This window comes from Oncorhynchus mykiss, chromosome 5 (genome assembly GCF_013265735.2).
Source record: "Oncorhynchus mykiss isolate Arlee chromosome 5, USDA_OmykA_1.1, whole genome shotgun sequence".
Classification (NCBI taxonomy): domain Eukaryota; kingdom Metazoa; phylum Chordata; class Actinopteri; order Salmoniformes; family Salmonidae; genus Oncorhynchus; species Oncorhynchus mykiss.
In genome coordinates this window covers 64,041,233-64,066,589 of record NC_048569.1, presented here as the reverse complement: position 1 = coordinate 64,066,589, position 25,357 = coordinate 64,041,233, and the positions used below count along the sequence as shown (strand labels likewise).

The 25,357-nt window shown below is 43.5% G+C and overlaps 1 protein-coding gene across 2 annotated transcripts in view; it reads left to right on the top strand.

The window, feature by feature from the left end:
- The first annotated feature begins 4,306 nt into the window (after positions 1-4,306).
- ssbp4 (single stranded DNA binding protein 4) overlaps positions 4,307-25,357 on the top strand; it is a 133,053-nt gene continuing 112,002 nt past the window's right edge. Inside the window, exons 1-3 of one of the 2 annotated variants that reach the window (XM_021603840.2) lie at positions 4,307-4,468; positions 12,966-13,038; positions 23,642-23,703. In XM_021603840.2, the coding sequence (XP_021459515.2) occupies positions 4,413-4,468; positions 12,966-13,038; positions 23,642-23,703 (191 nt within the window). In that variant the 5' untranslated portion in view covers positions 4,307-4,412. The remainder of the gene's footprint in view (positions 4,469-12,965; positions 13,039-23,641; positions 23,704-25,357) is intronic. The other variant, XM_036978055.1, reaches the window with a different exon arrangement.

Here is a 25,357-nt window from a genome sequence, read left to right as displayed (position 1 = left end):
CTGGTGTAACCAATTACCTTCAGCAGTCACATAATTAGTTAAATAAAGTCCACCTGTGTGCAATATAAGTGTCACATGATCACAGTATATTGACACCTGTTCTGCAACACCACTAAGCAAGGGGCACCACCAAGCAAGTGGCACAAGAAGACCAAGAAGCTCTCCAAACAGGTCAGGGACAAAGTTGTGGAGAAGTACAGATCAGGGTTGGGTTATAAAAAAATATCCACAACTTTGAACATTCCACGGAGCACCATTAAATCCATTATAAAAAAATGGAAAGAATATGGCATCACAACAAACCTGCCAAGAGAGGGATGCCCACCAAAACTCACAGATCAGGCAAGGAGGGCATTAATCAGAGCCAACAACGAGACCAAAGATAACCCTGAAGGAGCTGCAAAGCTCCTCAGCAGAGATTGGAGTATATATCCATAGGACCACTTTATGCCGTACACTCCACAGAGCTGGGCTTTACAGAAGAGTGGCCAGAAAAAAGACATTGCTTAAAGGGAAAAAAAGCAAACTCGTTTGGTGTTCGCCAAAAGGCACGTGGGAGACTCCCGAAACATATGGAAGAAGGTACTCTGGTCAGATGAGACTAGAATTGAGCTTTTTGGCCATCAAGATAAACCCTATGTTTGGTGCAAACCCAACACCTCTCATCATCCTGAGAACACCATCCCCACAGTGAAGCATGGTGGTGGCAGCATCATGATGTGGGGATGTTTTTCAACGGCAGGGACTGGGAAACTGGTCAGAATTGAAGGAATGATGGATGGCGCTAAATACATGAAAACCTGTTTGTCTTCCAGAGATTTGAGACTGTGACGGAGGTTCACAGTCCAGCAGGACAATGACCCTAAGCATACTGCTAAAGCAACACTCAAGTGGTTAAAGGGGAAACATTTAAATGTCAAGGAATGGCCTTATCAAAGCCCAGACCTCAATCCAATTGAGAATCTGTGGTATGACTTAAATATTGCTGTACACCAGCGGAACCCATCCAACTTGAAGGAGCTGGAGCAGTTTTGCCTTGAAGAATGGGCAAAAATCCCAGTGGCTAGATGTGCCAAGCTTATAGAGACATACCCCAAGAGACTTTCAGCTGTAATTGCTGCAAAAGGTGGCTCTACAAAGTATTGACTTTGGGGGGCTGAATAGTTATGCAGTCAGTTTTTTTAAATGACTTATTTCTTGTTTGTTTCACAATAAAAAATATTTTGCATCTTCAAAGTGGTAGACATTTGTGTAAATCAAATGATACAAACCCTCCAAAAATCCATTTTAATTCCAGGTTGGCAACAAAATAAAGGCAACAAAATAAAGAAAATGCCAAGGGGGGTGAATATTTTCGAAAAGCCACTGTATGTGCATGTGGGAAAGGGTAAAAGTGACTGAGCAGCAGGATTGATAATAATAATAATAATTGTAGCAGCAGCATTTACTGTATATGTGATTGTGTGTATGTGTGATTGTGTGTGGCGTCACACAACCACATACAGAGAGAACAGTCCACGGCTGGTGTGGCTGAAGTCTTTGGCAATATTCCAGGCCTTCCTCAGACACCACCTGGTATAAATGTCCTGGACGGCTGGGAACTCGGCTCTAAATGATGCACTGGGCCATCCGCACAACACTCTTGCAGTCGAGGGCGGTGCAGTTGCCATACCAGGCTGTGATGGATTGGTGAGGATCTGAGGGCCCATGCCAAATCTCTTCAGGGTTCGTGCCCCTCCCCTCCCCTCCCCCCCCCACCCCACCCCACACCCTGTTTCCTGTAGTCCACGATCAGCTCCTTGGTCTTTCTGACATTGAGGAAGAGATTGTTGTCCCGGCATCACACTGACAGATCTCTGACCTCCTCCTTGTAGATTGTCTCATCGCTGTCGGTGTTCAGGCCTACCAACGTTGTGTCATCAGCAAACTTGATGGTGTTGGAGTCGTGCATGGCCACACAGTCATGGGTGAACAGGGCGTAAAGGAGGGGACTAAGCACACACCCCTGGGGAGGCCCCCTTGTTGAGGGTCAGCGTGGTGCTGGCGTTGGTGCTGTTGCCGACGTTCACCACCTGGGATCGGTCCATTAGGAAGTCCAGGACTCAGTTGCAGAGGGAGGTGTTCAGTCCCAGGGTTCCTATTCAAGGCAGTATCCAAATTAGAGTGGGTCAGGGTATCTGGGTTGATGTTGTTGATGTCAAATCAAATCAAATTGTATTTGTCACATGAACTGAATACAACAGGTGTAGACCTTACTGTGAAATGCTTACTTACATGCCCTTAACCATGACGTTCAATTGCACTTCATAATTTCAGATGTGGATGCTATAGGGCTATTGTCATTTAGGCAGGTTACCTTAGAGTTCTTGGGAAAATGAACAAGTGTGGTCAGCTTGAAACATGTTGTGATTGCAGACTGGGACAAGGAGCGGTTGAAAATGTAAATGAAGATGCTTGCCAGCTGGTCTGCGCATGCTCTGAGGATGCGTCTGGGTATTCTGCCCGGTCACGCGGCCTTGCGAGTATTAACCTGTTTAAAAGGGCTGTTTTAAAACAACTTGCGGGCCATTTTTTACTTTTTGTTCAGTCATGTTACCTAGCTAGCTAACAACAACCTGCTAACTTTACTAGAAGTATAGAGTTTCTAAACCCAGAATACCAACAGCTCGACACTTCCGGGAATGCTTCTCGAAGTAGACTCGACAGACCAGACAGAGGTTTGGGAAGTCAATGGGAGAAGTGAAAAATTCTTCCTTGGTTGTTAATTTTCTCAAGATTTAAAGGCACATCTAGATTTGAGTCAATGCCTAAAGTAGCTGTACATGTTATTACTCCAACTTGGTGAAAGTAACAAACTGACACGTTTTCATTTTCGTCAAAAACAACTTTATTTCGAAGAAGTGCCTTTGATTTGATGGCCTACACATGCGCAGTTCGGCGCGAGACGATCTAGAGACCGATGACATGTTTCTGGCATGAGCTTAGCTAACCAACATCGCCATGACATTGCCTACAAGCGTGATCAGGGATTTATTTTGGAGAAGCAATTTCTAGGCATCTTCATACAATCTTCGCTAGTAGGCTATATCTGAACATTTGGGGGCACAGAAAGAAAGGAAAAGGAATAGCTTCCTCAATGATCATAGCAATTAATGAATGTCTGATCTCTTGCATGTCATCATACACATGATGTTCTTAAAGAGGCAGTTTACAATATTCTATGTAATGCATCTCAATAGGAAAATAATGCTTTTACACAATGGAGAAACCTAATATGCCCAACAACAGGCATATTTACATCCTCAGTAAAGATATTACAAATCTGTGACTCAGTTGTGATGCACAATACTTAAACTGATACATTTTGTGGAGACTGACTCGTTATTTTCATACGTTTTAATGCTGGCTGTAGCCTTTCACACAATGGTCAGTTTGGCTATTTGTATAATTCAATTAGCTACCGTGAAATGTATTTGTCCAGCCCCTCACCTCCCTAGGACTGCTCAGTAAATTAAGTCAACGTTGGAGTGCAGCGAAAATGGGCTTGAGCCTTTGGTCAATCCCTTTTGAATGTATGATCTGAGAAATGTAAACCATCAGCTGACAGTGAAATGTAGTACACAAAGTTCATGTACTCTCCCAGTTAGTGAGCACAATCCATTTGTTTCTCTTTCAGGGACTGAACATTTAAGAAGTCTGCATAGGTCTGAGTGAGTGACCTCTCAAGATAAAGCTTGCTATAGTCTACCCAGTTTTCTCAGACACGTTCTTTTCTGAATCGTAGTTATTCATCGCGAAACCTAGACATTTGTTTGTATTGATTATGATGATACATGTCTTACGTATGTTACCCATAGTAGTCTCCTTTTTTCCCAGTCAGAATTAGAATGCTGAGAGCTCTCTAATGGATACATTATTCAGTTCAGTCCATTCATTGTAACCTGGTAGAAAAAAAGAGACATCTATAAAGTAAATACTTTTTGTATCATGGTCAGACAAAATTGCCATTTTGAACATTTATATTCAAACAAGTACGAAGGCTTTAAGCTGAGGGCTTCAGTTAGTCTGTTTTTCACATCTCAATCTCTTACATGTTTCTGAGGTCAGTAAACAAGAAGAGTGTGTGTTCCCCTTTAAGAAGCCCCTACCATTCCATAGCGGAGGGAGTAAGAATACATTCTCGAACAGCGGTTAAGAGGGGAAAAAAAATCCACCAGCGGTCTGTTTCAAGTCCCCCCAATAGAAACTGTGCCTGATTTGTGGCCAATGTTGGAGATGTAAAAAAAAAAAAAAAAAAAAAAAGGAGGGGGGAGGAAAAACACTAAAGGGGTAGCTATGGAGATAGAACGTTTTCCTGGCTGCTTTCTTTGACAGGTGTTGAGAGGGGTAAAAGTCTTAAAACAGAATCCAGCATGTACGCCAAAGGTAAAGGAGCTGTCGTCCCTTCCGATAGTCAAGCGAGAGAAAAGTAAGTGAATTATGCACCATTTAAGAGTTTTACATGGTTAAAAGGAAGCTCCAACTTTCTAAACTATAGCTACCATAATTTAAAGGTGTGTACAGTACTCGCTCGCTCTCCTGAGTGTTGTTTACCCCTGCCGTGGCACGTCTCTTTAACTTTTTGTCCTGTTAGTTGCACTTTCTCGTTCTTTTAGATTATATTTCTTACAAAATTCTCGCACGTTGTGAACGCAACGCACGGAAGAGTTGTTCTGTCTTTTGTAGCTATGTTTCATTTGGGGTTCCAAATGTGTCGCTTTCAGGAATTGAAAGATATAATGTAGCGCAGAATTGCTACTGCGAAAAAACATTTTCTTCTTGAGATTCTATTTAAAAATATGGAATATGTCTGTGATGCCTTTCTAGATGGAGTTGCATTGACGCGGACTCTCACATTGTTTGAATGTGTAAAGTTTTTGAGACATGTTACGAGGGACTTTTCAAAATGCAATCGACCCGTACAGAAGGTCTACTAGATATCTTCTAGACGTCTATGCGACATGTTTTCTTACCATATTCGTGTTTATTAAGGACTTGTGCAGGACATCCCACATGAGCAAATGACGAGGACTTTGTCTTGTCTGTTAAATGAAACCTGTACCTGTCTAGTTATACCTACATTAGCGGACTAAACTCCACTCCATGGTAAAGGAAGTTTATACATACGTAAACTTTTTTTAAGCAATGTGTCATCTATGTTGACGTGTTACTGTAACATGTTTAGATAATTTAATAATATATATATATTATATAATCTCAGTCTTTTTAATTAAATATTTTGTGTCACTATGATGCTTTGAATATTAATAACTGCTATATCAAAGTTCAAACGAATATTTTATCCTCTTTAGGGGTAAGCAGAGATACTGCCACAACTTTTAAAATGTCAGATGAGCGATTTTGATCATGAATGAAGACTGCTTTAAACCAGTGCTTTACACGAAGGCTACATCTTATGTACTTTGTTGCTTTCCATGCTACACAAACTATTGTGTAGGGACTCTGATAAGAGTAGCACCGCTTCCTTCATGGCACAGCATGATTCCAAGAAGGTTGTGATATGAGAAACACTTTGTTACATATTTACCCTTCACAGACGGTGTAACCGATGACTGACACACAATTATGAACAGAGTTTCTGTGGAATACGGTGGATACGATTAGATCAAGGTGGCTGGATAGCTAAGCTATCGCATGTTGCTTTTTTCTTCTCATGAATGAATAAATACTTCTTAAAAATAACCTCTTTCCAAACTTTTGGGGCATTTGCTGCTCAGCCAGATGTTAGAATTATATTATGTAGTTAGTGTTCATTGAAAAATATTGAAACTTACTTGCCTAAGTTTCATTCATCCTATTGCTGACTGTGTGGGGATCCTCATGATGAGTATTACTTGTAGGCTTCAGATCTGTCTTAATTTCACCCAAATTTGAATGTGTGACGTAAATGGCAGACAATCTCCGTTAGAGGAAAATCTTTCCTGTGTATTGACAAACGGCGGCAGCATTGTGTGCTGAGGGAGTATGAATCCTAACTGAAAACAATTCCATGTGGTTCATGTACCAATACAGAAAGAAAAACGAATTTTGAATGGGCATGTGATGCCCAGATATTCCCTGATTTTATTATATGGAATCCTTTTAAAAACTTGTGGAGTCCTACATATGCATCTTATTTGTTTACAATCAAAGGCAGATCCATTAGACACAAATGCTCTTAAAATGGAGTGTTGACAGAATATATCCTCACTTAGTAATACAGAGACATACAGTAGAACAATATTCCCTCCACCCCATCCCTTTAAGTTTTACCTTGAAGTTAAATGAAGATACAGTTGTCCCGTATGTCCTTTGTCTTGTTGTATGTACCATCCCACACAAGAAGTTTCACTCACAAGAAAAATGAAGTTATTTGATTGATTAAGCAGTGAACCCCCTGGCACCGTCCTCTGCATGTGTGTGTTCTGTCTCTGTGTGTTCTTAGAGTCCGGTAAGCAGGTGATGGCCAGAGTGAGGATGCACTTACCTTCTCACCTAACTAATGACTCTGCCATGAGCCAAATGTGTGTTTCTCTTTACACTATGGTTAGTCAGGACGCTACCCATTGTTGTCTGAAGTCTTGTTAGATTAACTCTTACTTTATTTGGAAATTGAAATGAAAGACCTATATGGTCTCTCTCTGTGCTGGTGGAGGTCGTCCATTTCTCACCAACATGTTTAGAATGCTTTCTGGTTTAGGTACAGCAGAGGGGAGACCGTAGAATATAGGTGTTTAGTACAGAAACACTGATGGACCAGATGGAAGTTATCAAAAGTGCACCAAGAATGGTAGGGTATAATGGCTTATCAAAACCTTGGAGGAATCTAGAAGAATAAAGACTGAACCTGAGTTTGGTAACTTTTTTTCCCCTACAAATTCTACAAAATCACTAAGATTTGAATCTGATGACTGATGACGGTGTCATTCAAGGAAGTGCTTGACCTAGAGTTCAAGAGAGATGTAAAGAATGGAAGAGATGTTTGTTTGTTTACCTGTCCTTGAGGAGAGGCGTCAGATGCCTGTGGAAAAATTTAGAACAAGAACTCGTGCCCTTGTGACGAGAATAATTAATTCCATCACACTCACTCTTTCTGCACACGATTTAATTTGATTTCCACAGGGTTGAAACAGAGGCTCCAACATTAATATGACCTTATTGTTTGTTAATTACAACATCATTGAAATGGGCTGAGGAACCTGCTATCACAGGGCCCTTCTATGGAATTCATCAAATACAATGTTTCTCATCATGTTACAGTAGTCGGATGTGCGTGACCCTGTCACACTTTGTAGCCTTTAATTTAAGGCAATGCATACTCTATACATATAGGTTAGGCCTATAAGACATTTCTATAATATTCAGAGGATAATTGAATATCTTGAATAAAGTGTTTGCTTTGAATGTGTTTCTTTACATCCACACCCTCCCCTATATTCGCATGGAGTTTAATAGAGGTCTTGAGGTCTGAATGCACAGTTTTGATATCACACAGATGGCCCTGCCATATGCATTTTGGACTTTTGAGAACGACATTTAAGAACCATGTACTCAACGAATGCAAAAACATGCCACTATTTTGTGATGAACCTCTTATTTTCTCTGGTTTGCTTTGAATGAATATGCTCCTATTCAGAGGTGTCAACAGTCAATTAATTTGGTGCACTGATGCATCCGCACATATTTGTTAGCGTTCTCACTTTTGAAATAAGTGAGACAGTATAAATATTGAGGCTACGTGCGTGAAGTCAGTATTCCGGTTGGTCACGGCACAGACAAACTTATGAAGTCTAAGTGTATTCTGTTGATTACACTGGCCCACACATTATATAAATGTTATAGCGACCTGATACCTTTTAAGTCTTATGTTGCTGATTTATTAAGTATAGACCATGTGGAGTAGTCCAAATCACTGTTATTTCAGTACACTAGTAGTACATATTCATTATTACCTGATAACAATATCTAGTCCCTGCTTATTCCATTTATAAACCATGTCTGCTTGGTTTCCTGATGGTTTTCTATCTTTCTCATAGAATCAAACTTTTGTTGAAATGAATCAATTTCCCCAAAATGAAGACTCTCGGGTTAGAATACAATGGCGTCCTTTCAAGCGGAGCATGTCCATAATTGTGGAGTCAATTTAGCTCGAGGCTAGCTCCTGGTAAAGAGACAGATGACTTTGGCAATGGGAATCCATTTTTAAGTTTATTAAGTTGAGGTGTGTGTGTGTGTGTGGATTAACCCATGGCTGGTTTAAGCCATGCGTGGGTACAGTCTTTTGTTACTGTTTTGTGTCTGCAACAAATGGTCGTCAGTGTAAAAATGTTCATTTAATCTTAGTTTCATCTCATAAACCGGTAGCCTAACACTTGGAGAATGAAATTCTTCCAGAGGTGTCCTTTTAATCTATGCATCCTTCTTTGCTTACAAGACATGTCAGTAGTCATCAACTTGCGATCATGATCTTAATTCCTCTAGGCCTAGGCTTTTGTGAAACAAGGGAAAAACTAAAAGGGCATTATGAAAACTGATACAATTACTATCTTGCATTCACCCCAACTCCCTTCTCCATCACTTCTCATGCATACCTTATCTAACCAAGCTCATGCATACCTTATCTAACCAAGCTCATGCATACCTTATCTAACCAAGCTCATGCATACCTTATCTAACCAAGCCCATGCATACCTTATCTAACCAAGCTCATGCATACCTTATCTAACCAAGCTCATGCATACCTTATCTAACCAAGCTCATGCATACCTTATCTAACCAAGCTCATGCATACCTTATCTAACCAAGCTCATGCATACCTTATCTAACCAAGCTCATGCATACCTTATCTAACCAAGCTCATGCATACCTTATCTAACCAAGCGCATGCATACCTTATCTAACCAAGCTCATGCATACCTTATCTAAACAAGCTCATGCATACCTTATCTAAACAAGCTCATGCATACCTTATCTAAACAAGCCCATGCATACCTTATCTAAACAAGCCCATGCATACCTTATCTAAACAAGCCTATGCATACCTTATCTAACCAAGCCCATGCATACCTTATCTAAACAAGCCCATGCTCTCGCTGCTGAATTATTTACATGAAGACAGGAAAGTTAATTTGCTAACTGTCTGTGCTTTAGCTGGCTAAACTTGGCAGAGGTGCTTTCATGTCTTGCAGGAGCGTAGTCTGATAGCCTGGGGTGGGATGTCAGGAGTGTACCTTGGATGAGGTGGAAGATCTCCCCTTGAAGTGTGGACACAGTGTAAAACTCTGGGCTGACTGTGGAGCAGGGGCGGCTGACTGTGGAGCAGGGGCTGCTGACTGTGGAGCAGGGGCTGCTGACTGTGGAGCAGGGGCTGCTGACTGTGGAGCAGGGGCTGCTGACTGTGGAGCAGGGGCTGCTGACTTTGGAGCAGGGGCTGCTGACTTTGGAGCAGGGGCTGCTGACTGTGGAGCAGGGGCTGCTGACTGTGGAGCAGGGGCTGCTGACTTTGGAGCAGGGGCTGCTGACTGTGGAGCAGGGGCTGCTGACTGTGGAGCAGGGGCTGCTGACTGTGGAGCAGGGGCGGCTGACTGTGGAGCAGGGGCGGCTGACTGTGGAGCAGGGGCGGCTGACTGTGGAGCAGGGGCGGCTGACTGTGGAGCAGGGGCGGCTGACTGTGGAGCAGGGGCGGCTGACTGTGGAGCAGGGGCGGCTGACTGTGGAGCAGGGGCGGCTGACTGTGGAGCAGGGGCGGCTGACTGTGGAGCAGGGGCTGCTGACTGTGGAGCAGGGGCTGCTGACTGTGGAGCAGGGGCTGCTGACTGTGGAGCAGGGGCTGCTGCCTGCCTCCCTGGCCCTGCCTCTAACGTTAGTCACTACAGAGAGGTTCAAACTAAACCACCCACTCAACAGTAGTTCTCTAACTGAGAGAAGTCTACTGGTCTCTTGTCTCCTAACCTTTCCACAGCATGTAATTTGTATGACCATTATCCATGATGATGGGGTTTCAGTGGCCTCAGAGCTCTTTAGCTGGAGTCTGGCACGGAAGAGAGCAGTGGGTTAGAGGGGTGGACTGGACCAGCAGAGCAATGGATTAGGATGTTGAGATTTTTCTTTAGGCACCTGAGACATCACTAAAAATGACAGAAGATGACCCAGCACCACTCTTGCTACTCAGGGGTTGTGAATATATTATTATGGAGATGTTCCCTTTGGGAGGTCAGAGGACATGGAGCTTGTGTGTGTCAGAAGGAGTCTCATTTCAGAGAAGGTTTTTGTATGAACGTATGCCTTGTGCTTGGTGTCAGTGCTCTGTCTGTCTCCTGTCGTGTGTGGCCCTAGGGTCTCCACTATGGTCGTTATCCTGTAGATCTCCCTTCTCCCATCACACCATCACACAGTTGTCTTAACGCCTAGCAAGTTCCCTCTCGATCTCCTTCCCTCTACTGACGCCATCTCTACCTGCTCAGGGAGAGTCTCCACAACCCTCTTTCCTTGGCGGAGTTACTCAGTGCTACTGACAGTGCAACAAAAGGTGTCCCCCCGAAGCCAGGATTGAATGAGTGTTTTTAAATAATGCATTAGAACAGGGGCAGGTGCCCATCACCAGGGCACAGAACCCCTCAGATCATACCAGTGTAGCCATGAAAATTTCATCAGGGCACTCATGGGAATTTCTGTTGGATCCAGTTCAGTGTGGACCAGCTTATAGAAGCCCACGCATGCCGCTGGGTATTACAAACCGCCACGAGGGAGTCTTCTTACATTTTACACCAGCCGCCTCCCCTCTGTACCAGGAACCTGACAAGTTTTCAGACTGGGAGAGTACAGGTACTTCCTGGTTAAAGGAGCGCCTCGTTTTTTGACTGGTTTCATTTAAGTTCATTCAGAGCACATTCCCAGAGCTCAGTTCTAATTGGCTGGTTTGAATTAAACTCAGTTGAGACCTGATTACAAACGCCACCAAGCATTTTCAGTGTTACCAGGTAGTGTCATGTGGTGACACTCCCCTCTATGATGAGATGAGTATGGAAATATTCCAGCCAGTGTCATTCATTTGAATATCATGCCATTACCCATAACCTGTTGTTCTGCCCATCCTTCTCTTCTACCGTCACCCTTGACCTACCCTCTAAGCCAGGGGTGTCAAACATACGGCCTTTGGGCCGGATCCGATGCTCTACACAGACTATCGCTAACATTTCAACTAAACTTAACCGTTGCCCTAACCTTAACCCGTACCCTAACCCTAACCCTTACTCTAAACCTAACCGTAACCTTAGCAAGCAGTTGCTTATCAACAGATAGATGCTCTACAGATGGTCATACTAATAACAAACTATCTGTTGATAAGCAACTGCTTGCTAAGGTTACGGTTAGGTTTAGAGTAAGGGTTAGGGTTAGGGTACGGGTTAAGGTTAGGGCAACGGTTAAGTTTAGTTGAAATGTTAGCGATAGTCTGTGTAGAGCATCTATAGAAGGACTACCCAAATAAAGTGTAAAAGAAAATGTACAAAGCTGTGGATAGAGGATTTATAATTAAGTGTGACTCCGGACCTCGACACCCCTGCGGTAAGCAGTCACTCCAGCATAACAAATCCACAACCATAAAACAGACAGACCAGATAAAACACTGTGGCCATGATTGTGTTCGTTGTGTCCAGAACCATTTGTTTACACTAGATTACTGAAATGAGCAGTGAAATGAATACGTCTGATGTAACACTGAGAAATAATTAAGAAGATAGGTGTCCCCTTTAACTAATGTCTAATGTTAGTCAGAACTCTTTTTTTGCAGTCCGTGGAAGAAATGTTTCCCTTGTTTAAAGCTGGCATATCAAATGAGTGATTACTTTGAGACAATGTCCCTTGTGCTTGGTTCAACATCCAGCACAAGTGTTTTTGAGACTCTGCTCCCAACAGTAGACTTAACCTAATGTGACCAAATTGACTTTTTCTTTACGGACTTCTACGGACTTGGGAGAGGCGTAGGTCAATAGACTTTGCATCCCCCAAAAAACGACCCTGTCAAGCTGCACTGCTTCTTGACACACTTCTTATTGACACACTGCTCGCTTAAACCGGAAGCCAATCGCACCAATGTGTCGGAGGAAACACCGTACAACTGGCGATCGTGTCAGCGTGCATGCGCCCAGCCTGCCACAGGTTTCGCTAGAGCACGATGGGACAAGGACAACCCAGCTGGCCAAACCCTCCACTAACCCGGACGACGCTGGGCCAATTGTGCGTCGCCTCATGGGTCTCCCGGCTGCGACACAGCCTGAGATCGAACCTGGATCTGTAGTGACACCTCAAGCTCTGCAGTGTCTTAGACCGCTGCACCACTCGGGAGGCCCTTTCCCTCTTAGTAGAGTGTGGGATCATCACTAGTCCAGGAACACAGGGAGCACAGTAATTGCCAGCACAGGCGGCTAAATGACAGTCATAATGATAGCAAAAATGCACAAGGTAGTGTGGGTTGTCAGATAGTGTGACACCGACCCACGCTTGGCTGTCTCTGCTTTCCTCTTGTTTTCCTCAGCATCCATGTTAAAGGAGGAGCTCCGTGAACCACAGATGCTCTTTTTATTTTCTAGAGCCTCCCAATGGCTTCTCCTTAGAGTCTGCATGTTATCTGGCTGTCATTGTGAAAGTCTCTGGCTCCTACTGTAAATGTTAATACTGTGTAAATACAACAGGTCTGACCAAAAACACAATTGTATTTTATTACGACAAAGCCTGCGTTCTGCTAGTTAACCCCACTGGTCTGTAAGGAGAGATCCAGTACAAATTCATTTTTCACCTGAGCGCCAGTTGGATAGTCTGCCTGCTAGCCCTGGAGAGGGTGAGAGATTCTCCAGAGCGAGGAGGAGGGGATGGAGGAGGTGCGAGATGGACCCTCGACATTGACCTTTTTCTCTTTTGTTTTCCAGGTTAGCTTTATATGTGTACGAGTATTTGCTGCACGTCGGCGCACAGAAATCAGCACAGACCTTCCTGTCAGAGGTAAGAAATGGCTTTAGAAGAACTTCCTGAGGTGAACAGATGAATGGGATTCCTCTCCATTGTATAGCGAGGGATGGAATTTACATTAGCGGTAGCCCTGGGGTCAAGAACCAATCTGGTCGTCTCTGCTTTGTTACACAAGTAATTGGATTACAAAGTTTTTTTGTATACAATGATATGGATGTAGTGGGTCTAGACTAAGCTATAAGTTGATGAATAACAGCAGTATTAGTCTTAAGATTTCTATAAGGACAATAAAAAATGTTGTCTGTTCTATTTGCGTTCCATATCAACACCTAGGCCATGCTCCTTCCTCTATTAGTATGATAGCCCCTGAACTGTCAATGAGGTAAAGCCCATGTAATGTGGTGCATCCTCTTCCTTAATGGACATCCTTCCTCCATAGTGGCCTAGTATTCAGGCCTTCGCCTCTTAACACCTTCACGCGTTAAGCTTGCTACAAGCTTCACTTGCATAGCTCTATGTGCAGGTCCATGCATTTCTAGACTCCCAAATAGCAGCGTTCATAAGGGGGCAATGACAGATTTTTCTGAAGTCCTCCCCTTTTGAGGTAGACAAAGAGAAATCGTGTTGAACTTCACCACTAAGCTAATTTGAAAGAGAACCAACTGCATATTTAATTAATAGCTAAGCCGTCATGTTCTGAAAGTTTAGGTTTGATTAACATCGACTCGTTTTGTGCCTGCTAGTATATATAAATATTCTTATAGCCTACTCACCAATGTAACGTATAACATAATCCCAATTTGATATGCTGATTCAGTGTATTCGCTCCAGTGTCAGCAAAACATCCTATGTCTTCATATCACGGAGAAAAGGTATATGGCTACCAGTTATTTTATTTTTTTATTTTTTATTTATTTATTTTTTTTTTCCCTGTCTAGAAGTAGTTACTTCTCAACAAAAAGACATGTTTTGTGGGGGGATTCTAATAAGGCTACAATGTTTGGTCTGTTGTTTGAACAGTCGTTGAGACTGTATTTGGTTATCAATGCAGAATATGCTACTTTGATGCATAGCCTATAGATCAAATCAAGGAACCAAGTGACAACACTGCCCCCACGGTGCCGTAAGGAATTATATGGCACGTCTCAATTTTCAAGTTGCACAAAAGTGTGTAGAATGCTCCCGCCCTTTTTGTGACTGGAAAAACGACATTGCAACTACTGCGCTATGCTCCGTATCTACTGTCTCTTTAATGTGTAAACCCCTTTTTATACTGCTGACTAAATATTGTACCATTGTGGCTGTGGAATAACTTTTCTGGCACGCAAATAATGGACTATATGGTAAAGACCAATATTATTTATATTATGTATCAGCTGTGCCTTTTCCCTAGGGTCAGGAGGTTTTCTCTGACCACTTAACTGGTGCCGGAAGCCATAACTAGGGCCATGAATTTCCTTCCCAGGTTACTTCTTCAGGACAAATTCCTGGCCCTACTTATACTGCTCTGTGTGCCTTCTGAAAAAGTTGGGTTAAACTCCAATATCCTCTCTGTAATAGCCTGGATGCTCATACTAGTCTATTTAACTCCTAGATTATTTATCATTCATTTAACCAGCAGTGAGGGCTCTACTCACACCTTTGGAGTGGTGTATATGCTCATTTGGTTCATAACTGCTCTTTAACACTCCCATGTGTTAGAAGTCAGATTTAATATGTTCATTTAGATGGATGAATGTGTACAATTGGTTAATAATAATGTTCTTAACCCCCGGACCTGCTAAAGTGAAATTTTTTCAAGTGCAATGAAAGGTTGTGATTTTTTCCTCATGATTTATTTCATATAAAAATAAAAAAACTCTGGCCCCTGTTCAAGCGCAGAACTATTTCAGTGGTGTGATTCACCCAGCTTACATCACAGCACTTCCCCTCCTGTATTATAATCTGTTCAGCTGTTATCATGTATTACAGCGTTGATGTTTCACCACTGTTCATGACTGTACCTGTGTCACTGCGCTCAGAAATGTCTGACGCATGGCCCAGGCCTACGTGTGTTGTTTTGAAAGATACAGGCACATTTTTTGTTTTTGCCTCAGCTGGGTGTCCCTTATCAACCACACAGGAAAAGGAACGTTAGATGGCAGTTTTCTAAAGCAGCCTAATTTCCTTAGAGATACGGTCATGACCTGGAGTTAACTTCTTGACGCACCCATCCTGTTAGCGGGATCATTTTCATCAACACCCGCTGAATTGCAGACCGCCAAATTAAATTACTAAAAATATTACATTTTCATGAAATCACAAGTGCAATATAGCAAAACACAGCTTAGCTTGTTGTTAATCCACCTGGCGTGTCAGATTTCAATACAGCATTTTGGCGAAAGCATAACAAGCGTTTATGTAAGAACATCTCTCTCAGTAGACAAAATATTACAAACAGCTAGCAGCCAAATAGATTGCTTTTCTGACTTTCGTGACCAATAAATTAAATCGCTTACCTTTGATGATCTTTGGATGTTTGCACTCACAAGACTCTGTTACACAATAAATGTTCCTTTTGTTCCATAAAGATTATTTTTATATAAAAAAATACCTCCATTTGTTTGGCGCGTTATGTTCAGAAATCCACAGGCTCGAGCGGTCACGACATCGCAGACGAAAATTCCAAATAGTATCCGTAATGTCCACAGAAACATGTCAAACGTTTTTTTTATAATCAATCCCCAGGTTGTTTTTAAAATATATAATCGATAATACATCAACCGGGACTGTAGTTTTTTCATTAGGAGAGGGAGAGACAATGGCTGCCCCACTCTGTTGCGCAAGTAAAACTCTGCGAACACCCAGCTATCCACTGACGCGACGTGATCTTTCTCGCTCATTTTTCAAAATAAAAGCCTGAAACTATGTCTAAAAACTGACACCTTGAGGAATCTGGTTGATATCCCTTTAAATGGAGGCAAGGCATCCAATGGAACAGAGAGCTTTCAGGGAAAACAGTACTTCCTTGTTGGATTTTCCTCAGGTTTTTGCCTGCAATATCAGTTCTGTTATACCCTCAGACAATATTTTGACAGTTTTAGAAACTTTAGAGTTTTCTATCCTAATCTGACAATTATATGCATATTCTAGTTTCTGGGCCTGAGAAATAGGCAGTTTCAAATGGGTACATTTATTTTTTTGCCAAAAATGAAAATCCTGCCCTCTACACTCAATAAGTTAACAGCATACTATTATACACAGGCTATATTTATTTTCTCCTGAGTCTTAAACTAAAATGTTGCTCTTTATCTTTCACAATGAATCACACATTCCATATGTTCCCTGCCATTTACAGTGCATCCAGAAAGTATTCAGACCCATTAACATTTTGTTATGTTACAGCCTTATCATTAATCTACACACAATACCCCATAATTGCAAAGCAGAAACGGGTTTTTAGAATTTACATAAGTATTCACACCCTTTACTCAGGTATTTTCAGGTCTCTAGAAAAGTCTGGGCTCTGGCTGGTCCACACAAGGACATTCAGAGACTTGTCCTGAAGCCACTCCTGCGTTGTCTTGGCTGTGTGCTTAGGGTCGTTGTCATGTTGGAAGGTGAACTTTTGCCCCAGTCTGAGGTTCTGAGCACTCTGGAGCAGGTTTTTGTCAAGGATCTCTCTGTACATTGCTCCTTTCATCTTTCTCTGACTGGTCTCCTAGTCCTTGCTGCTGAAAAACATTCCCACAGCATGATGCTGCCACCACCATGGTTCACCGTAGGGATGGTGCCAGGTTTCTTTCAGATGTGACTCTTGACATTCAGGCCAAAGAGTTAAGTCTTGGTTTCATCAGACCAGAGACTCTTATTTCTCATGGTCGGAGAGTCCTTGAGGTGCCTTTTGGCAAATCCAGGCTGGCTGTCATGTGCCTTTTCACTGAGGAGTGGCTACCGTCTGGCCACTCTACCGTAAAGGCCTGACAGGTGGAGTGCTGCAGAGATGGTGGTCCTTCTGGAAGGTTCTCCCATCTCCACAGAGGAGCTCTGTCAGTGAGCATTGGGTCACCACCTCCCTGACCAAGGCTCTTCTCCCCTGATTGCTCAGTTTGGCAGTGCTGCCAGCTCTAGGAAGAGTCTTGCTGGATCCACATTTGTTCCATGTAAGAATAATGGAGGACACTTTGTTCTTGGACCTTCAATGCTACAGAAATTGTTTGGTAACCTTCACTAGATCTGTGACTCGACACAATCCTGTCTCGAAGCTGTACAGACATTGTTTGGTAACCTTCCCCAGATCTGTGACTCGACACAATCCTGTCTCGAAGCTGTACAGACATTGTTTGGTAACCTTCCCCAGATCTGTGACTCGACACAATCCTGTCTCGAAGCTCTACAGACAATTCCTTCAACCTCATGGTTTGGTTTATGCTCTGACATGCACTGTCAAATGTGGGACCTTATGTCCAATCAATTGAATTTACCACAGGTGGACTCCAAGTTGTAGAAACATCTCAGTGATGATCAAATTGAGCTCAATTTTGAGTCTCATAGCAAAGGGTCTGAATACATGTGTAAATAAGGTATCAATTATTTTTGTTGAATATACATTTTCTGAATTTTCTACAAAAACACTTTATGCTTTGTCATTATGGGCTATTGTGTGTAGATGTATTTTTTTATTTCATCCATTTTAGAATAAGGCTGTAATGTATCAAAGTGGAAAAAGTCAAGGGGTCTGAATACTTTCCGAATGCACTGAATGTCTTATCAAAAATATAACTAACCTGTAATGAGAGAGCAGCCTTAAATGTGACTGAGATAATGTCACACATGGAAATGATCATTTAAAAGGGAGGATATCAGGCTATACAATGTCTAATGTTTATTCTATCTCAAGGTGTGTTTGCGAGGCTAAATCAAGCCACAACCTGTCTAGGTTGACACAACAAAGTCATACAGTAACCTAGTCTATTACAATGCTGATAAATCAAAACGTCAATCACCTAACCTGCCCAAAAGTTTTTCCCTCTCTCTGCCCTAAACGGTTCAGTGCAGGCAGCAGTGTTCGACTAACTGCCACCAAGGCACAGAACTAGACTAAAATATTAAGCACAGATCTGGGACCAGCTCGGAGAGATTAAGTAGTGAGGCTTGCTGATTGCAGAACCCTCCTGGGTGAATCTCCTCCCTGAGATGGAGTGTTATTGGTGTGCTGCTGGATAGGGGTTAAGTTATGGATCACAGGCAACAGGAGGGAGAAGCCCTGCTCCTCACACAATCTATTTCCATGAGGCATGCAGAGGCCTTTTTCCAGGTAATTTGCTTGTACTTTAGTAGTTTTAAATATATGAAATCACATACACAGTATAATGCGGAGATACTTATCAGTGATGTTTTCAAACCATTTTTCCCTGCTTTCTGGTACTCTTCTTGCCCTTCATATTTTATGATAGCAGAGTGAGTACACAGTATTCAAAATGCCTTTATAGCTCCCATACTCTCAACAATAATCCTAACTAACTTTAGCCACAAAGGTCTTAAGTTTCTCTGTTCACGGTTGGTCTCTTTTCATCACAAATACTTTTCTACAGTCAGCCACATCACGCCAATATAATTACTATGCTAAAATCTCAGGACCTCTCCAAAGCATGTTCGGCCCTTTCCAGCCCTCCCGTCTCCCACCTGAACAGATAAGGGAATTTGGTCCCTCCAGATACGCTGAAGCAAAACACACCTGCTCGATGCCACCTAATGAGAGAGCTATCACCTGGCCTCTCTCCTGCCTCTCAATTAACCCCTCGTCCTACCCCTGCATACTCGCCCATCTCCTCGGGGAACAGTCACTCCCTGCTCCCATGCACAGCAGATCCCTTGAACAGCCTCCACTGGCCCACACGTAAGTTAGTCTCATCCATCAGCAGTTTGTAGGAGAGCCTATAAAACTGGCAACAGTCACACCAACAATATAGTCCTCATCACCAGCCACGTGCCTTACAACTACAGTGCATCGCATTTGGCCTCTATTACAGTGCCTTGCGAAAGTATTCGGCTCCCTTGAACTTTGCGACCTTTTGCCACATTTCAGGCTTCAAACATAAAGATATAAAACTGTATTTTTTTGTGAAGAATCAACAACAAGTGGGACACAATCATGAAGTGGAACGACATTTATTGGATATTTCAAACTTTTTTAACAAATCAAAAACTGAAAAATTGGGCGTGCAAAATTATTCAGCCCCTTTACTTTCAGTGCAGCAAACTCTCTCCAGAAGTTCAGTGAGGATCTCTGAATGATCCAATGTTGACCTAAATGACTAATGATGATAAATACAATCCACCTGTGTGTAATCAAGTCTCCGTATAAATGCACCTGCACTGTGATAGTCTCAGAGGTCCGTTAAAAGCGCAGAGAGCATCATGAAGAACAAGGAACACACCAGGCAGGTCCGAGATACTGTTGTGAAGAAGTTTAAAGCCGGATTTGGATACAAAAAGATTTCCCAAGCTTTAAACATCCCAAGGAGCACTGTGCAAGCGATACTATTGAAATGGAAGGAGTATCAGACCACTGCAAATCTACCAAGGCCTGGCCGTCCCTCTAAACTTTCAGCTCATACAAGGAGAAGACTGATCAGAGATGCAGCCAAGAGGCCCATGATCACTCTAAATGAACTGCAGAGATCTACTGCTGAGGTGGGAGACTGTCCACAGGACAACAATCAGTCGTATATTGCACAAATCTGGGCTTTTATGGAAGAGTGGCAAGAAGAAAGCCATTTCTTAAAGATATCCATAAAAAGTGTCGTTTAAAGTTTGCCACAAGCCACCTGGGAGACACACCAAACATGTGGAAGAAGGTGCTCTGGTCAGATGAAACCAAAATTGAACTTTTTGGCAACAATGCAAAACGTTATGTTTGGCGTAAAAGCAACACCCTGAACACACCATCCCCACTGTCAAACATGGTGGTGGCAGCATCATGGTTTGGGCCTGCTTTTCTTCAGCAGGGACAGGGAAGATGGTTAAAATTGATGGGGAGATGGATGGAGCCAAATACAGGACCATTCTGGAAGAAAACCTGATGGAGTCTGCAAAAGACCTGAGACTGGGACGGAGAATTGTCTTCCAACAAGACAATGATCCAAAACATAAAGCAAAATCTACAATGGAATGGTTCAAAAATAAACATATCCAGGTGTTAGAATGGCCAAGTCAAAGTCCAGACCTGAATCCAATCGAGAATCTGTGGAAAGAACTGAAAACTGCTGTTCACAAATGCTCTCCATCCAACCTCACTGAGCTCGAGCTGTTTTGCAAGGAGGAATGGGAAAAAATGTCAGTCTCTCGATGTGCAAAACTGATAGAGACATACCCCAAGCGACTTACAGCTGTAATCGCAGCAAAAGGTGGCGCTACAAAGTATTAACTTAAGGGGGCTGAATAATTTTGCACGCCCAATTTTTCAGTTTTTGATTTGTTAAAGTTTGAAATATCCAATAAATGTCGTTCCACTTCATGATTGTGTCCCACTTGTTGTTGATTCTTATATCTTTATGTTTGAAGCCTGGAATGTGGCAAAAGGTCGCAAAGTTCAAGGGGGCCGAATACTTTCGCAAGGCACTGTACATGCCACGTTTCAAGGCTCACCTCTAGGGCCTGTAGGACTCATGGTGTAATTCTAGAAACTTACAGGAACTCAAGTCATTTTGTTCACCTGACCTAGAATACCTCCCAATTAAATGCTGACCGTATTATTCAACCAATAGAATTCTCCTCCGTCATCGCCATGGCCATTTACATCCCACCTCAAGCCCTCAAAGAATTTCACTGGACTTTGCAAACTGGAAACCACATCCTGAGGCTGCATTTTATTGTAGCTGGGGATTTTAACAAATCAAATCTGAGGACTAGGCTGCCAAAATTCTATCAACATATTGACTGTCCTAATCGCGCTACTAAGACTCTCGACTATTGCTATTTCAACTTCCGGGATGCTTACAAGGCCCTCCCCTGCCCTCCTTTTGGCAAATCTGACCACGACTCCATCTTGCTCCTCCTGTGCTATAGGCAGAAACTTAAACAGGAAGTGCCCGTTCTCTGTACTATTCACCGCTGGTCTGACCAATCGGAATCCACGCTTCAGGATTGTTTTGATCACGTGGACTGGGATATGGTCCAGGTAGTGTGCAAAAATAATCTAGACTCATATACGGATATGGTGACTGAGTTCATAAGGAAGTAAATAGGAGATGTAGTACCCACTGACTATATAAAAACCTACCCTACCCAGAAACCGTGGATAGATGGTATCATTCGTGCGAAACTGAAAACTACCACATTTTAACAATAGCAAGGGACTGGTAATATGGCAGAATATAAACGGTATAGTTATTCACTCCGCAAGGCAATCAAACAAGCTAAACATCAGTATAGAGAAAGTGAAGTCGCAATTTAACGGCTCAGACACGAGACGTATGTGGCAAAGACTACAGAAAATCAAAAGGGAAAAACCATCTTCCGGACAGGCTAAACACATTCTTTGCCACCGATGCAGCCCACTACCAAGGACTGTGGGCTCTCCTTCTCCGTGGCCGACTTGGGTAAAACATTTAAACGCGTTAACCCTCGCAGGGCTGCCGGTCTAGACGGCATCCCTAGCCGCGTCCTCAGAGCATGCGCAGACCATCTGGTTGCAGTGTTTGTGGACATATTCAATCTCTCCCTATTCCAGTCTGCTGTCCCCACATGCTTCAAGATGTCCACCATTGTTCCTGCAAAGGTAACGGAACTAAATGACTATAACCCCGTAGCTTTGAGAGACTAGTCAAGGATCATATCACCTCTACATTACCTGCCACCCTAGACCCACTTCAATTTGCTTACCACCCCAATAGGTCCACAGACGATGCAATCGCCATCACTCTGCCCACTGCCATATTCCATCTGGACAAGGAATACATATGTGAAAATGCTGTTTATTGACTATAGCTCAGCATTCAACACTATAGTACACTCCAAGCTCATCATTAAGCTCGAGGCCCTGTGTCTGAACACCGCCCTGTGCAACTGGGTCCTGGACTTCCTGACGGGCCGCCCCCAGGTGGTGAAGGTAGGAAACATCACCTCCACTCCACTGATCCTCACCACTGGTGCCCCACAAGGGTGCGTGCTCAGCCCCCTCCTGTACCCCCTGTTCACCCATGACTGTGTGGCCAGGCACGCCTCCAACTCAATCACGTTTGCAGACGACACGATAGTAGTAGGCTTGATTACCAACGATGACGAGACAGCCTACAGGGAAGAGGTGTGGTGCCTGGAAAACAACCTCCCTCAACGTCAACAAAACAAAGGAGATGATCGTGGACTTCAGGAAACAGGGGGGTGTACCCTCTGCTATCTACATCGACTGGACCGCAGTGGAGAAGGTGGAAAGCTTCAAGTTCCTTGGTATAGACATCACTGACAAACTGAAATGGACAACCCACACACAGTGTGATGGAGGCCCAACAGAGCCTCTTCAACCTCAGGAGGCTAAAGACATTTGGCTTGTTACCTAAAACCCTCACAAATTTTTACAGATGCACAATTGAAAGCATCCTGCTACGGCAACTACCCCCGCAACCGCAAGGCTCTGCATAGAGTGGTGTGGCCTGCCCAACACATTGCCTGGGGCAAACTACCTGCCCTCCAGAACACCTACAGCACCTGATGTCACAGGAAGGCCAAAAAGATCATCAAGGACATCAACCACCCGAGCCACTGCCTGTTCACCCCGCTATCATCCAGAAGGCGAGGTCAGTACAGGTGCATCAAAGCTGGGACCGAGAGACTAAAAAACAGCTTCTATCTCAAGGCCATCAGACTGTTAAATAGCCATCAGTAGCACATTAGCGGCGGCTGCCTTTTACGCATAGACTAGGAATTACTGGCCACTTTAAGGAATGCAACACTAGTCACTTTAATGTTTACATAGCTGGCATTACTCATCTCGTGTATATACTGTGTTCTATACTATTCTACTGTGTCTTAGTCCGTTCTGCTTGGACATTGCTCGTCCATATGTGTATATAGTCTTAACTCATTCCTACTTAGATTTGTGTGTTTTTGGTGTAATTTGTTAGCTATTACTTTTTAGATATTACTGCACTGTCAGAGCCAGAAGCACAAGCATTTCGCTATACATCTGCTAATCACGTGTATGTGACCAATAAAATTTGATTTGACCTGACCAAGAAAAAGTCCTGGCCATAGTTACATAATTGTTCCTGGTCAAGTCAGTCAGCAAAATCCTGGGTACTAGTCATACCAGGAGAAACCCAGAAAGTTTGGCATGCAAGCCAGGATACCTACAGTGCCTGCAATGTTCTGTAGCTCACACAGCGGCCACAGACAGTGGCAGTTGGAGTTAGCACTAAAAGGGCAGAGTGTGGTAGCTAGCTATCTCTGGGTTGATCTTATCTCAGTGGCCAGATATGGGGAGTAGAGGTGTATGAAGTGTGAGGAGCTGCTACTGAGATGTTTTTAGTGTCAGATCCACACTCTTTGCACTCCATTCTTACTGCATGTCTGTCTGAGGTGAAGTGGAGTGAGACGTGGTGTGTATGCATTATGGATGCACATGTGGCAGTCTTAACTCGCTCTGTCTCTCTCTCAGATCCGATGGGAGAAGAACATTACACTGGGGGAGCCCCCTGGATTCCTACACTCATGGTGGTGGTACGTACATTTTCTTTTATGTAGAGTCTCATTTAAACACCACAGTTTACACACACACACACACACACACACACACACACACACACATAGTGCCATTCACGACATGTGTAGGAGTGGGGAGGTAATTGCTGGTAACGACAGGTACGTCTTCTGATGTGTGTGTGCACTACTCTCTTCACTGGGTGACGAGCAACAATTGTCCTGATCCCATGTGGCTCAGTTGGTAGAGCATGTGGGTTCGATTCCCGCGGGGGACCAGTGAGAGAATGTATTAACTTACTACTCGCTCTGGATAAGTGTCTGCTTTCAAACTTGAACAGAGTCTGTATTTCTTTTAAAGGTTAAGCTATGATTACAGCATGTGTACCTGGTACTGTAAATACGTTTTATACTTTCTGTTTGTCGGAGTTGAAAACACCTAACCCGTTATGGTCTCTATCTATGGTATTTGTAGAACCAGCTTCGGTTGTATTCTTCCTCTCTTCTTCCCCTCTCTTCAGACGTTTTGATACCAAATAAATACTTCAGTGTATTCACGACCTGGATGCAGTCGCCTCTGAACTGACAGGCTGACGTGTATTTCTCACAGGATGAGAAGGAAACACCCATGCCTGGGCTCCCCTCCAGCTGACGGAGGGAAATGTAGAGAGAGCGAGAGATAAAGGAAAGAGCGAGACTGGGAGAGAGGGAGTGGGTTCACAGGCAGTTTTTGTTTGCCCTCAATCCTGTGCTCCTCATCCTGAAAATCCCCTCTACCCTCCACTGCTGAACAGGGGCATTTTTAGCGGCATTCTGCCCCCTGAATCGCTGACCTGTTTTAATTGTGAATCATGTTTACACAGCTCATAATGGTCCTTAAGACAGCCGGTGTTCCCTCCGTCTGACAGATTTCACTTAAATCTACCAGAAGCACAGACAGATTGACATACACAAACATACAGTTTTTGAACAAGTTTACTTTCACGTTGCCTAACCCTCAAAGTTTTAAAGTCTCCGATTGCTGAGGCACAGTTTGAGGGAGCCCCCTGTGTGTGTGTGTGAGCAGTTGCAGAGGAGAGAGATTATTAGCTGAACAGGGCCCCAGTGTGGTGTGACCCAGTGGAAGGGTGTCTGTCTGGGGCTGCAGCATGTGGACGGGGAGGCTCACTGGGGGGCCTCCCCCTCCTACGTCAACCCCCTCCCCCAAACAAAAGGTCCAGATGGTAAGGGAAAGCCAACCACTCCCCCTCCCTCAACCTTTGTCTGAAGGCCTGTCCTTTGTTTGCGGAAGAGACCCCAAACGGATTAACTCCTTACATTCCAGTCTCCTTTGTGTTAAACAGCCAAATCCCCCACCCTGGGTTTTCTTCCCTGCTTCTGTCTCAAACAGTTTCCTGTTGGGCCGCGCAGGGCTGAATGGGTTGAGGGAGGGGGTCAGTCATCCACATCTGTTGTTATGGACGCAGAGATAAAGCCAGGGCTCCGAGAGGGGTGCAGGTGTTGATTGTGTCATTAGCTCTCTGCATTGGTCTGCCAAATCAATTGTTTTAGCCAGTTTTCACTGGACATACACTCTGTCACCCTCTGAGAACCTCACCACAATACTATGTACACGGATCATCCCTCAAATTGCTTCCAGCTGAAATTCCTCCTTGCGAGGGGCAAAGAAAACACT